The sequence below is a fragment of the Lissotriton vulgaris genome, chromosome 5 (genome assembly GCF_964263255.1).
Source record: "Lissotriton vulgaris chromosome 5, aLisVul1.2, whole genome shotgun sequence".
NCBI lineage: Eukaryota > Metazoa > Chordata > Amphibia > Caudata > Salamandridae > Lissotriton > Lissotriton vulgaris.
In genome coordinates, this window is record NC_141693.1 from 1,554,796,018 (window position 1) to 1,554,811,891 (window position 15,874).

General features: G+C 44.9%; 1 protein-coding gene across 2 annotated transcripts in view; it reads right to left on the reverse strand.

Moving 5' to 3' along the window:
* Positions 1-15,874, reverse strand: part of LOC147715138 (receptor-interacting serine/threonine-protein kinase 3-like) — a 354,916-nt gene that overhangs the window by 299,598 nt on the left and 39,444 nt on the right. For both annotated transcript variants that reach the window (XM_086923624.1, XM_086923623.1), the window contains exon 2: positions 10,070-10,294. In XM_086923624.1, coding sequence (XP_086779750.1) covers positions 10,070-10,215 — 146 coding nt within the window. In that variant the 5' untranslated portion in view covers positions 10,216-10,294. The remainder of the gene's footprint in view (positions 1-10,069; positions 10,295-15,874) is intronic.

Genomic DNA, 15,874 nt, shown 5'->3' on the forward strand with positions numbered 1-15,874 from the left:
AGCAACGCCACCACCAGCATTCCCCGTGGGTCGGTCTGCGCAGAGAGCATAGTAGGACGCAGGAAGGGCAGCTAAAATAAGAGGCAGAGAATCAGGACAAAACCAGGTCTCTGTAAGAAACAAGAGATCCGGTTTATGAGTGTCCAGTAAGACAAATAGTTTGTGGTGGTGCTTGACGGCCGATCTGGTGTTGAGAAGGCAGACCGAAATGGCAGGGACACCATGGGATGGGAAAGGCCGCTCCCGGGAGGGAAGGTGAAGGGAGGGCGAGGAGGGACAATGGATTATGGGTAATGGAATAGAGGGTGTCTGCCTGAGACCGAGAGTAGCAATATGGGCAACGGTGGAGGATGCCAGTGGCCACGAACCTTGAAGGGAGTGGAGGTGGGCTGATGAGTAGGTGATAAAACCGGCATAGTGGGGTGCCCCTAGCCCCGTCCGGCCGCGAACGGGCGCAGACGGGCTTGCCTTTGGCGCGCCTTCGGCACGCCCGCTGCGCGCGCCCGCCTTGCGTTCGTATGGGGCGTTGCTTTTGTACGACTAGGTGCGTGATGACTAGTGCGCCGACCTGTAAGCCACCATTGCCCCTCCTAAAATGGCACCCGCAACCCCGTCAGCCCTCCGGAACAAACGGCACTCAGCCGGGCCGGACCGGGGCTAGAGGAGCAGGAGAAAAACCAGGAGGGCAGGCAGCGGCAGAAATTTGGAGGAAGAACACAAATAGTAATTTAAAATTTCAGCGATTAAAATAAAGGAGCGAGCCCACACGCGACCACAGCAACCGCAAACCCACTGCCACTGTGTTCTGAGCGTCCTCTGCGCGTTCGCATGGGGCGTCGCTTTTGTACGACTAGGTGCGCGATGACTAGTGCACCGACCTGTAAGCCACCACTGCCCCTCCTAAAATGGCACCCGCAACCCCGTCAGCCCACTGGAACAAACGGCACTCAGCCGGGCCGGACCGGGGCTAGGGGAGCGGGAGAAGAACCAGGAGGGCAATCATGACCCCTTCATCCTGTCCAGACATTTAGCCAACAGCACTTTGCCATCTGGGACTTTTAGTCTTGCTTTTGCTCATTAGACAGGTGTGCTTCTCAGTCTCCACAAGGGATGTGCTGATGAATAATCAGCTAAAACTAGCTGCGGTTATCACACTTGACATGGGCCACTTAGCCGATAGTGACTGCTCTTCAGTCCTATCAACCTTTCAGAGGTAGGTTATGGCGAGGTGGTCATAAAGTATAAAATATTTCATTAGTAATACAAATCGTACACGCAATGTTGTTCAGGAATTTACACAGATTATTAAAACTATACATCAATGAATTCATGCATTTCACCCATGGGCTGTTCAACTCCTCATCAGCCAGTGGACTGAAGAGATCAATGCTACGTCACCAACAGCTTGCTCTTAAAGGCTCCAGGCTGAAGAATTACTAGAAGATCAAGGAATCACTGTGCTGCATAGAGTAATTTACTTGCAACAGGGATTGAGTAAAGAGGTTAAGCTTGGCTACCTTGACCTTATTACATTTACTAATGCAGAGGCCAAGACAAATTGCTCCAAATTGTTTTATTAAAGCCTCGTGGTAATATTGCTCCTGTGAGGTGTGATGGTAAGGAGGAAAAGGTTAATGGCCTGGGGAGTTATCTGCAAGCGCATTGGGGTAGGTGTGGGAGAGAGTTGAAGGAAGGAGGAGGGTTTTTGCCTGTCAGGTGGGAGGGTGTGCCGACTCGTGCTGAAGATTTTGGGAGTAAGGGTAGGTGCCCAGATCGTGCTAGGCGGGTGGACAAGTAAGACGGTGTATGATGGCAAAGGGAATTGTGGGAGGTGTTGGATTTAGGTGTGTTCAGTGGAGGGGCAAATCAGAGGTGCGAGGCCTTGAAAATTGGGAGAGATGAGAATAGGCAAGTAGGGTAGGAGGGTGAGGGATCAGATGGGTTGAGAACGGAGTTAGTTGGAAGAGGTTTGAAAGTAGGAAAGGCATTGTAAACCAAGGCCAGGATCTTATCGTTTGCTTGGAACAAGATTTTCCTCTTATCAAAGAGGGGTATTGCAAGGTTACCGTGTAAACCAAGGGGGAGAGGAATCTGTATTTTTTGTTTCATTTTTCATGTTTTTATTGTGAAGCTTCTGTTTGGCTGTGTTGTAAATAAAATATTCGAGGCTCGATTCACAGATGTAAACTTAAATCTGAAGTCTAACATCAGACCTGAAGTCTAAGTTTAGACTTCAGGTCTAAACTTAGACTTAAGGTCTAAACTTAGACTTCAAGTCTAAATTTACCTTTGTGAATTAGGCCCTAGATTTAGTAGTCAGATTATAATAATGAATTAAATTTGAGTAAAAGTATTGTCTTTTGTTCTGTGATTTGGGGAAGAGGTATTGTCGTAGTAAGAAAGCCCACAGGAGGCCAGGTTGTGGTTCCAAGAAGTTTTATTCAGGTACAGATTACAGAAGTTTGATGTTATAGCCAGTATGGCGAGTGGGCCTGTATGTATCTGTAGTAATCTGTATTATGTTTAGTTTACTGTTTCTTGTATTTCGCCTATGCACTATGCTAATGTTCTTAGAATGCTCTGTCAGAGCTTAGCTACAGTAGAATGTGTATCTTGTTATTCTTGAGTTAAGTATAGTTGGGGCTGGCTGCTGCTGTGGCTAGCTCATTTCCATGTAACCTAATAAATATCTACTCAAGACATCAACATTGTTTCCTGCAAGTTACTACAGTATCCCTGTAAGTACTCCCCACCAGGAGCAGCCTCCTAGCTGCTCAGCCTGCAGACACCAACTGACTCACTTCACCCATTCAACATTCCATGACATATACAACATTCCACACATACTCAGGCTGAAGAGCAAGGGGAAGAAAGAGAGCAGAGAAGTAGAGGAACATTAACTCTACTACAGGTATCCTAGTTCATGGTGTCTGACTTGTACACAAATCAGGTTAAACAAGCAAGATCAACTAGGTTACATTAGCTCTACCCCTACCTTCACATTTCTGGCAAAGGCAGCCTGCGGTGTCCACAGACGCAAGATCACCCCCTTCTGCTACTGGTTGTTGTAATTGCATTCATCACTTGCCAGCCAATGACTAATTATTCATGAAGCATGGAGTTTGACCATTACACTAAAGAACATGGGTGTCACTTTGACAGAGCAGTTATCTGGATATACAGATAAGAGAGGTAGGCTTTTTGTTTCTTTTAGGTGGTAAGAATATTTGTGAACTTTTGAAAACAAACTTCCTATCATACTTATCATTACACTTATCCTTCTTTAATCTGCAATCAGGTACTTTGGGGAACAAATTAGTAAGTGTGTTAAAGCTTTGTAAATGTAATTTTCCAAAGCTTTTCTGCATACTGTGCAGGGAACAGGTTTATATAAGACTATTTAGAGGGGTCTCGTTTAGCCTGCATTTTGTATCATCTTATCTTTGCCTAATTTGGCATACATTGACAAAGAGTACGAGAATTAGCTCACACAGAACTGCGATCTACAGTCTCATTTAGATTATGTACTTTTTTTTTAAGAACTACAATGTTCTGCAGTATGAAACTATTCTCCACAGCAATGAGTTTGAAAGAACTATATTTTTACCTGCAAAGTTTTCAGTTGCTTTATTGTGGCTTCACAGTGCTGTACATTTCAGATGTAAGAATTACTATTTTGGTGGTAACCACTTTTTCCTAATGGGATAGAAACCTGTGATGTGCAAATTACCCAGATATTTGAGAAGCAGGTACATTATCCCCATGTTGTAGTTTGCCAGCTTAGGGACCCAAAAAATAAGTGGTTCTTCATCGCCTGCATCTTGGATATAGCGGACCTGCGGACAGAGACCAAACTGCTGTGTTTTGCCTCCCGAGCCCAACGCTACAGTTCGCCGGACCCGCTTCGCGGGTCCCGCATCACCTGAATACTTTGTGGGGGTCTGTGGCAGCTAACAGGGCTGCGAGCGTGACGGCAGGGACTCCAACTACCAGGAGTCCCTGCGAGGCCAATTGTTGACACCTGGCCCGCTCTCCCTGTAGCCACGCCCACAGCGCATACGTATATAACCAGCCTAATAACCGCGCACGCGGAACGTGCGCGGGACGGCGCCGGGCGAAGCCCGGGCCAAGGGCGGGCCCGTTTGTGCCCGTTCGTGACCAGTAGTGACCGGACCGGGCCACCCCCGTTACTTCCTTCCTAAACCATCTGCACGCTCCACTGGGCTTTATGGCTGGCCGGGAAACCCGGAGTAAGTCCTCGCTTGCTGGAGGACCTGTAACTGGAGGTATAGAAACATTTCTCATCAGGGCGAACACTATCATTGACACTGAAATTAATATTCTTGAGAAACGTTTATCCAAGGAACTGTTGTCTATTAAAAGATCCTCCTTGGGGACATTAGCTAATGCAAAAACACCTGAAAGACGTGTTGATACCGTTACCACCATAGTGGCTGACCAACACCCCCTCCCTGAAGCTGATAATCAGGCCTGAGTGGACCTTGATATTTTGGTGAACGAAATGCTACAAGAAATCAACCAAGTTCAAGATATTAATAATGTTTCCATTGTTTCTGTACCCGAAGATACTTTCAATAATTCTATGTCTCAGGGGGTGAAGGAAGGGGCTACTGCTAAACGGAAAAGATCCTATAATAAGAAAGCTGGTAAGAACTCGAAAACAGCAAAGATTCAACACGATCCCACCCCATCTCCCACGATTTCTCCAACAGTTTCCCCTATTAGAGAGGTATCTATTGAAAGTTCGGCCACCCTATTTAAATCGATTCTATTCCCTCTAGAGGCCAAAATGGAAAGGATAGAACTTAGATCGTCTAATATCGAGAAAGCCACTGCCTCTATTCTAGCCAACGTTAACAAACCCAGTAGCTCCAATACCTTACAAATCACTCCCACCATCCCTGGCATTCTACAAGCTGATGTAGCCCAACACCCTACTTGTCCTCCAAAAGGCCCCTCAGTAGCACATCAAGATCCCTCCCAAGATCCCAACCAGTGTAATAATGTTCCCCCACAACAACTTCCTGGACTCCAACCCTGTAATACGTGCCCACCTGGACCAACGGTTGATGGTATACAAGGGTCCCCAATCAAAGTATCTAGAGCCCGCAGACCACGCCTGCCTGATCTCCCCCCGGAAGCAAACCGCTATATGGTGGTTTTGGCTGGAGCCCCTGCCCTGGAAATAGGAGAAACTGAAACCTTTAGTTCCTTGAAAGGTAAAGTCGTTAAGTGGCTTAACTGGAACAGACTCCTACCGGCCCATCTTCACAATGAGATTATTATGGTAAGGAGGGTACCCTGGTTAGGTAAGACGGCCAAGTCCATCAACGGGGATTGCATTACGGTCAGCTTCAGAGACCCCAGAACGGTATCCCATATTTGTGCTGGATTTAATAGGTCTTTTGACTCTACCATCCAGACCCTCCCAGTGTCCTTCTTTTTTCCACTTAACTATGTAACTCATGGTAGAGGGAGGCATGATTGGACAAGGGTTGAACGAAGGGGCAGACCAAGAAGCCACGATATAAGACCGGCTATACCGTCCCAGTACACTCCCCAGTATAACCCCTTTTTTGATTGTAATCGGTATAGCTGCCTAGATGGCCTAGAGGGAGTCGATTGACTACTGCCAACATGTGATTTAAGATCTTCTCAACCTGTGATGGGTAATAGTTTAATGGACGGGGAAGTTGTGGTCAATGAAATTTGTCCAGTTGAATGCTTGTTGCCTCCTATAACACCCAAAATGTTGTCAATAGCACCACCTCTGCAAGTTGTGATAGCGGATTTCCATCAGCCGCCTTATGCCCAGAGTACGTCAGAGGTGTTGTTAACTACTCCGGTTTCGCCAACTAACCTTGTGCTGACCGAGCCGGCATTGGTATCTAGTCCCCCAGGCTGTAAAATGGCAAGCTGGAATATCGCTGGTTGGCGGCAGAAGATGTCAGCCCTGGGTTGGAAGGAATCTATCTCCGGGTTTGACATCCTCTGCTTACAGGAGACCTGGTCCACAACTGATATTCATCATGATGGCTTTGTCTCTTATAATTGCCCAGCACAAGAATCTTCCATGGGTAGGGCAAAAGGTGGGCTGTTGATTTTACTGTCTGTGCATTTCCCAATACGTGTGAGATCCCACTCCATTGTAGGCTCACACTCTCAAATACATAGGTTAGAACATAGAGGGGGCCGGAACACTTTGTTGATTAATCATTATAACAATACTTTTGACCCCGCGAGTACCCTTGTTGTAGATGAACTATAGTCTGCTATAAATACAATCTGCAATGATACCCACAAGTCATATGACATTATCTGGGGGGGGGGGGGGGACTTTAATATCAGATCCTGTCCCTACTCATATACTAATGTATGTGGGTATGATGGGGACAATGGGAAGAACTGGGCTCATTTTACCCACACCCCTTATGGTGACTCCCTTAATACCCTCCTGTTAAAATTCGATCTGGTCATCCATCAACCTGCTCTGGATAACGAGGGTAATATTGTTCCGACTTTCACAGGGAGAAACTCTGCATCTGTTATTGACTACTTGCTGATATCAACACAGATGGTCCCCCTTTGTACGGTCCCCACTATTGTGGATTTTGGAATTAGTGACCACAATGCCATTACTCTGTCATACCTCATCTGGGGTCCTATGACCCGTCTTGACGGTAGGATTGTTGATGAGATTATACCATGTAGGCAAAATGGCATCCGGATTAAATGGTGTGGAGATAATTCCGATAAATTACTAAGGAAAATTATGGGCGCAGGCCACAAAGTGCTATTTCGCTGTCTTGAAGTTGATGCCGCCCCAAGTTGTATTATAGCTAACTTCGAGGAACTTGGTAATATAATTAAAAAGTCCCTTACCATCACCAAGAGCATAACCAAGCGGGCCACGTTAGGCTGGTTTGATAGAGCCTGCACATCCGCGCTACAAGATCTTAAGAGGGCACTATCTAATCACCCGAGAGACAGGGATGCTGTAATACTTTTGAGGGCTACATATAAACACGAGTTGAAGCGTAGGAAACAGGAACTAAGAGAACAAGTTTGGGAGGACCTGACTAAGGTGGCAGCACTACGGGATTGTAAGCTCTTCTGGAGTACTGTCAATAGCCCTTTCCTCCAGAAGGAGGCATTCCCAGTTTTAACCGCTCAAGTTAGTGAGGACAGTTGGGTCCAATACTTTACTGGGATTTTTGACCCAACTTGTAAGGTTCAGGATAGCTCCAGTGTTAACTCCACCAGACCCAAACAATCACTGGGGATTACCCTTCAAGAAGTTGACATGGCAATTCGAAACAGCAAAGGAGGGAAAGCCCCAGGACCGGATGGGGTGCCGGTCGATCTATACAAAACAGATCTGGCCTTGTGGAGCCCCCTATTGACCCAAGTGTTTAATGCTGCAGTTAGCGATACTACCCCTTCTACCTGGAGTGAATCCATAATCCTGCCAATTTATAAGAAGGGAGATAGAGGAGAGGCTAAGAACTACCGCCCTATCTCCCTCCTAGATTCCTCGTTAAAAATCATGAGCAGGGTTTTATTGCTACGTTTGGAGGAGTGGGCTGAAACCAACAACATCCTTGCAGTCTCCCAATATGGTTTTAGGAAGGGCCTTGGCACTATTGAGCAGTGTATCAATTTAGATCTTTTAATAGGGAAATACACTAAAGCTAAACAGGGTTCTTTGTTACTTTTGTTTTGCGGACCTCTCTAGTGCTTTCGATCTGGTTGACCATACTTTGTTGTGGTCAACCTTACTCGAAATGGGTGCACCGGCAGCAATAATCCATTTTCTGGCAAGACTCTATAATAATCTATCGGCCCAGATTCGCTACGGTCATGAGGGGGAGTGCACGAGGAAGATCAGGGTAAAATCCGGCATTAGACAGGGTTGTGTCCTGGCCCCGCTACTTTTTCCCTGTTTATAAATTCCATGGAGCTTGAATTGAAAAACGTGCAAGCTGACGCCCCGCAAGTCGAGGGACAACCAATCCCGGTGCTGCTTTATGCAGACGATACCGTTTTACTTTCGAGAACCCCCATAGGCCTGCAGAAACTTATGAATAGTTTTTATGATTTTATACAGGGGAAGACATTAAAAATTAATAATTCCAAAACATTCATCATGGCATGCGGAAAAAAGGTGAATCAACTTAAATCATTTTATTTTAAGGAAAACAGCATCGAGGTTGTGAATAATTTTTGTTATCTGGGCATTACTTTTGATAATGATGGATCCTGGGCCCCAGAACAACACAATGTTAAAGCTAGGACGGGCAAGACTTCCTTAAGTGTATATCGTTTTGCTGCCAAATTGGGAAGCCGCCGCATACCAGACATGCTGAATATTTATCGACACAGGTGTGCATCAATTGCGCTTTATGGCTCAGAAGTTTGGGGACACAGGCCTCAAAGGGATTTGCAAATATTGGAAAACTTATTTCTTAAGAGACACTCCTCTGCCTCCCATCTTCGGCATCCACTGAACTGACCCATAAAGAACTAGGGCTGGATTACATAACTGACTTAATCGGTTTGAGGCCCCTAATGGCTTGGAGGTCCATCTGGTCAAAGGATGAAACAGGCTTTACCAGTGGAATAATTCAAGACTGTTTACGCCTGGATAATGCCCACCAGATTCCGTGGCTAAAATATGTCATTTTATCTTTTAAGGAACTTTTTGATCTGGATGTTCACGATGACCCCAAGTGTGCCACTGTTTTACCGAAGCACAAGGTTAAAGGTGTCTTTTTGAGGCATAAAAATAACAGACGTAACAAACAATCTAGTGATTATTCAACCCATGTTTTCTATTCTTCAAACAAGGAAGAAGGGACTGGGATTCCTATGTACCTAAAAGTTATCACTAGACAGCCTCACCAGTACGTACTAACAAGGCTGAGACTAGGTATTGTGCATAATTTGGTGGCATTTCCGAGGATGAAAATATACTCTGCCACCCCTTGTCCGTGTGACGGAATTACTAAACAAAGCACGTTGCACTTTATGTTAATATGCCATCTGTATAAACCTTTGCGTATTCTCTACCTCAAACCACTGTTTAAGAAATATTCAGTGTCCACAACTGCTAATGCTATGAGATTTCTATTTGCACTTGCCACCCCGGATATCTGTTTTTTCATCGCAACCTTTATTCTAAAATCAGTATGTGTCAGAAAAAGTATGGTTTTTAAGTGTTGGTCCAAATCCTTTGCCGCTAGTCCATGTTCTTACTTATTTGAGTATTACTATGTATTGTATTCCCCTATCTTGTATTAATTCATAAGTGCCTTTTTTATTCTGTATACTTTTATGATGTTTTTATGAACAATCGAATAAAGTTTAAGAACTGAACTGAACTGGTAAGTGGAACTGAAATTAGGAGAGTGATTTTATGTTGGATGAAATACAATTTCTTTAAAAAAGTAGATATTTTGATAGTCAAGAAATATGCTTCATACTTGTGGATACTTTATGTGGGGCTACATGAGACATGCCTTAAATGTTCATAATTTTCTTCTTTATTCAGCCACCAGAAACACATGTATCAAAGGGCTGTACTATGTCTGTATTTGTAAATTACACACAACAAAATAAATGAGCATTTGAAAGGGATGCATCTGGGTGAATGTGCATCTGTCTGTATATTTCTTGTGGGCGCTTGTGTCCCTACAAGTATGCTCTCTCAGTGTGCCTGTAGTGGAGCCTGTCTGACATGCCCTGTGAAAAAAATTGACCTTTTGCCTTTGTGTTATGGCAAGTAAGAAAACTGGCATTGATAAAGTTTCTCCCATACAGTGCTCTCCTTAGAACACCTTTCAGTATTAGTGCACTCTACAAACTGCAAATAAATTCATCAGAAAGGCGGAGCGTTGAGCAGGATAGCACTCTAGGGCATGCCAACAGGTTCTTCCAACACATCTGAAACTTGCAAAACCCTCTATAAATCTCTAAGACACTATTAGGCTACCTGGAACCACGCATACAGTTTAATACTACATAAGTGCACCTGGCATCTCCTTCTCACCTGTTCAGCTTCTTGACTGCCACATCAACGCACCAGTCCATGTGCCGGACTCGGTAGATGTTGCCAAAGCTGCCACTGCCAATCAGCTGCCAGCCGGACAGTTTTTCTTCCGGTATTGTTTCACAGTCTGGGAGTTCCTTAGCCATTCTGATGTTGTAGCAGAGCACAGACCGTGGCTAGGGTGACAAGATGTAATGCATGATGGATGATGGATGATGGAGTGGCCTGTGAAAAAAAGCAGAAGATCCCGAACTGAGGTACTGCAAATAGCTATTCAAGGTATTTCAAAATACACTCAAAGGGTCGTTCAGAGCAATGTGCAGGTCTAATGGCCACGTTTGCTTTGTAGTTTTATTGCAATATATACTTAGCTGTCCTGCTTCATTGTTTTTTTTTTAAATTAAATGTAAATGTGAATTGTTCTGTTATGTTAAACAGAATTTATAAAGCGCAGGGGTCTCTTAGCGCTAGAAAAGATGAAAAGACAAAACTGAGTAAAGTCCAGTATAGAGATTTTTCCTGAATAATGAGTATGAGGGAAACACTTTTAGATAGAATGGGAAGCTATTTCGGAGGCTAGCTATGAAAAAACAACAGCAAAAGAATTGTCTAAGGAAAGTGATTTCTTGAACCGTGGAACAGGAAGCGTGGCATAAGATGAACAAAGAGTATACAAGGGCCTATAGTTGGCTTTACAAACAATCCTCCCTCCGCTACCCACTACTACCAGGTCACAGGTAGTGAGGTGTGTAATAATGAGCATATTGGATTATTGTAACGCCTTGTACCTAGGTGCACCTAAATCAGCAATACTAAAGCTGCATAGGATTCAGACTATAGCAGCTAAATTGGCAACGTAGGTCCTCAACATCGCTGGCTCTGAAGAACCTCCACCGGTTGCCAACTGATCAAAGAATAACATTAAAATCCCTATGCACTGTGTTTAGAGCAGTACATGTATTTAGCCCGAAATCCTAGCAGAAAAAATGTAAGTGGTATGCTCCCAGGAGAAATCTCCGCTCAACAAACACAAACTTGGTGGCTACTACGAGTTTTAAAAAGGCTAGAACTGGTGGGAGAGCCTTTGGTGTAGTAACCTTGCGGCTCTGGAATGGTCTCCCCATGGACATTAGACACAACCTGCTCTCATTTAGAAAGAGACTGAAGAACTGGCTTTTCCCTAGGGAGAAGCAATTTTGAGTCACTATATCTTCTGGATCGGCCATCCTCATGCACACTGACAACAGGTTAAGTCCCAGCGCCAGGACACCCGAAGGGTGACAGCTGCGCTATATATGTTTATTTTACATTACAAAACATAATACCAGTGAAGAGTGGAGAACCATTCAGAAATTTGTAAAATTATCCATAAGGCCTTGAAATTATTTAATTTCTGGAAGGGAAGCTCGTATTATTTGTGGAGCAAGGGCTTAGCAAAGGAGTCAGTCCATATTTGCAGAATTGATATGGGGGTGGTAATTCAGTCAGGGAAAGCCCAGGTGCCATCTAAAGAGTGGCCTGCATGTCAGTGGTAAAATGAACAAGTAGATCTGTAGTGTAGTTCCTATTTTCCCAATAGGCTCTGCACATTGGAATAACAAACAGCAGTGTAGACGTAGGACTGAGGTCATCTAGGTCTCTACTGACTATGTTAAACTTAATTTAGGTTTGCGCCAGCTAGCTCAGAGGTCACTGGAATCTTTCTTGAATGAATAGGGAGGGATAAACTTCCCTGGCTCAGACAAGAAGGGATTCAGTTTCCGACAACCGCATAAACATGACAACTTTGCTCCCTCAGAATAAGAGTGTATCTCTAGAGTCGTGTGAAAACAATAGACAGCTATTTCACTCAGTCAGCAGTGCATACTTAGTTTCACCAGAATGCAGAGAAATAGAGAGACGGGCGTTTTCAATAAAAGGTGTTATTTATTGAGCAGTCTTCATTCTCATGCAAAAGAAATGAATTTTCACAATTGCAATACTTAAAGTAAAGTGCTACAGTAAAAGTAGTATTATGAAATAATACTGTAAAAGCATTGATGTGGTTTCTTAGCCATATGATACTTTAAAATGGATAAAATATATACATACACAAATACCTTGACTAACGTACTCAACTGGTGCTTCTAACTAAGCCTACCCCGGTGTGCCTGACCTAAGCCTAATACATGGGAAGGGATTAGTAAGAAGCAGTTAAGTTAAGTGGTTTAAGATTATTTTGCCAAGAATCTGCATCAAGAATTCTCTTAAGGGTTTACTCAGCTCCGTACCTTGGTAATAGAATGTGGGAGGTCTGGTATCTCTTTCTTCAGGACTCTATCTCCCAGCAACCCGCAAGGGTAGGCTGGAAACACCGGAGCTGGATTTTCTCTTCTGGAGAAAAAGCGTCTCTCTCAGTGCGTCAAACGGGAGGGGCGGCTTCCGTGGGCTCTCGCATCAGCTGGGCTCTCGGGCAAGTAGATAGCCGCTCTGCTCCAAACCACCGTGTCTTTGCTTAAGGCAACTATTGGTATTTTATACCTGGAAGGTGCCGGGTTTGACGTAAGGTTGGACATAAGACGTCACTAAGAACCAACAGTTCTTTCTGGGCTTCAGGAGTTCTTGTTCAAATCAAAACAAAAGCAGGGGGGATTTTCCCGGGCTGCTGGAGGCTTGGTTTGTTTAAAGAACGCGTTGTGCTTTCTAGGAGTCGATGGGAGTAGCCGTGCTGTGCTTTGGACTGCATGGGCTATTACTGAATATGGATCTGATTCTTTTGCCTTTATCAGGATATTATTGATTATAACCTCACAAGGGCATAAATCGGGAATATTGAATTAGGGTCCTAGATATAAACACGACAGATCAAGGTCAAGGTCCAGATGAGAGTCCTGGGCCAAGAAGTACAAAACATTTTTGGGGTCGCAAATGACCCGATTGTACCAATCAGGCTGTTTGTACATTTGGAAAAAAACATTTTTGCGCTTGCAAACACCAAATTGTGATTCAGTAACTTCTTAAGAAATCGCAATCCAGGTTTGTGACCAAATTCAGATTTGGAAGTGAGTAAGTATGGGCGAATTTTGCGAATCTCGCGTTCGCGAATTTTGCGGATTTGCGAACTCGCAAAATCCGCGAATTTTTGCAAATTTGCGGATTTTTTTTTGTGTTCGCAAGGATTTCTGCCAGTTCGCGAGGGTTTCGTACCAGTTCGCAATTGCGAACTTACATTTCGGCGCGCAACAGTCGCGATTATGTTGTTTCTACGTCTGGATCATCATCACAGGTTCCCAGCACCCTCTGTTTCACCACTGCAACCCTCTGTTACATCAATGCCACCCTCTGTTTCATCATTACTGTAGATTATGGGAGGGAAAAGCAAGCACACCAGCCCTGTTTCAACTGAGATTAATTAATTCGGGGTTAGTTTATTAATGTGTCACTGTTTTAAAATTCCAGTCTGGCACCTGCTTCCTTATCTGTAAGTTTGCTTTCTGTTGCAGTGCATTTTTTTCCCCAGGACCTTTGTGGCCTACTTGTAGCTATTCTATGAGCCTGCTGTGAGGGTCAGAGCAGGGTCATATAATTGTTGCAACTAGCAACTGAATTCTGGAGGGGCCCCAGTCAGGAAGCACTACAGGGAATTGTTACTAATGATGAGTTTGAACTCTTGCCCCTGCCGACTGCTTTCAGTTTTGAAAAACTCGTTTTTCTGCAATTTCGCGGGGTTCGCGGGGCGCGAACACGCGCGAGATCGGATTCGGAAGCCGCAAATTCGTGCGAATATGCAATTTGTTTTTTTTTGCGGCGTGTTAGTTGGCAAGGTTTTGTGCGTTTTTGCGAGCCGCTCGTAGCGCAAGGCGCGAAGTTACCCTCGCAGTCGTTCAAGGGCACAGCCATCTTGTTTGCCTGACGTATTTCCGTTTCCGGGCGCGAAGTGTAATCTCGCAAAGTCTGCGGCTTGCCAGTACAGTTTTGCGCGTGTTCGCAAGGAAAATCTCGCGCGAACTTACCCGCGCGGTCGTGAACGGGCGCGGCCATCTTGTTTCTCATTCATTGCTATGGTTCTGGGCATGGTCTTTGTATCCTCTGTCAATCTCTGCCATCCTTTGCTTGTTTGAAGTTTTTTTTAATCTATTTTACTTATTATCTATCCCTCTATTTTTCTAGCCCTATATTTTGTGTTTACTGCTACTTTTGGTTAATTTTAAACTACTTTTGTAAACTCTTTTCTTTTCTTCTCTTCCCTATTCTATTTTCTTTATTCCTTTACGCCCAGACCATGGTGAAGGGAGCCGGGAAGCATCCCGAGAAGGGGAAGGGTCCCGCACCCCGTGTCCGGCTCCCGTGCGGGCGTTTGAGGGGGGAGGAGGTCGTACCCAGGGAGATCTTTACCCCGGAGGAGGTGGGCCAACTCATTTTTTATGTTCAGCGCCGCCTCCCCAGGACCATCATGGGAGGCGGCAAGATCAGTGCCGGGTACGGGGCCCGGGAGCGCCGGAAGCAGTGGGAGAAGGTGTGCCAGGCCATTTACCACCACTCTCGGGTCTGGCGCACCTACAACCAGGCCACCCACCGCTGGACGGATGTCCTGACCCGTGAGCGAGATCTGCTCGACCTCCTTGGCCTTGAGATCCCCGGGCTTGGTGAGTAGTAGTAGCTATGTCTTTAATACTATGTTTTCTCCTGCTGTGTTATTATATTGCAAATTTTTGTTTTTTACCAAGAGCAATAATGCTGCTCATTACATTGTAGGTAAATTATATTTCAAAATCTTCTGTGCATTTCAGGTACACTGCTCTCCTTCTTCTCAGTAGTGTTGCTACTATGCTTATTTGTTTTAGATTTTGTGTTAATTTCATTGGCCTGTGAAATTATGTATAAGTAGTTTAAAGAACTGGGTAATGCTACACACTAAGGTTCAGATTTTTAAATACCGGCGCATCCCTGCAAAGTTGCAGGGATGCGCCAGTAATAGTGCGTCACGCCACCATCACCCATGGTGCGCCGTATTTACAATGCGGCGCACAATGGGCCCAAAACGTCGCCAAAGCGTTACGCATCTGTGCCGTAAAGGCGGCGCATTGCTGGAGTTGCGTCGCAACGATGGTGCAGCTCCATCAATGCTCTGGGGTGCCCTATCTCCCCAATGCTGCGTCAAGCCGTACGTGTGCTTCAAGCAGGCGCAGGGTTTGAGTCACGCATCATTGTCCTCAAAGTGACTGATTGAAATCTTGTAGATTTCCCTCAGCCACTTTTAGGATGCGTTCCTGTGCAGGAACGCCCTCCCTTGCGCCGGAACGCCCCCTATTGGCGCAGGGCTTTACAACGTGATGCATCTCCCATATGCGTCACGTTGTTAATATACGCCGCACCATTGCGCCTCTTTTGTGCTGTCGCTGCGTCACAAAAGTCACGCAACAATGGAGCAAAAGACCCGCAAGGGCCTTCTAAATCAGCCCCTACAGACTCAAGTCCAGTCCTTCCTTTGTACACATGGCGATAAGAAGAAATAGTGGTGGTGGATTAATAGTTTGAGTATTTTAATGACTGGTTAATGTAGTAGGAAACTTTAGTGTTGTCGCTGATCTTCAATCACGATGGACTTTGGCTGTCACTTTGCGTGCTGCGGACTGCTGCCTGCCAATCCTAGGCAAACCTTTTTAGTACTTTGTTTAGTGAGTTACATAGGGTAGTTTCCAATTCAACGGTCCGCAAATCAAGCAATACTAAAGTAATGACGTAGTCGACCACATGAGATTGGTCAAGAATATATCCCGTGGAGTCGTTCCCTATTTGCTATTTCGCAAAAATATTTTGTTACTT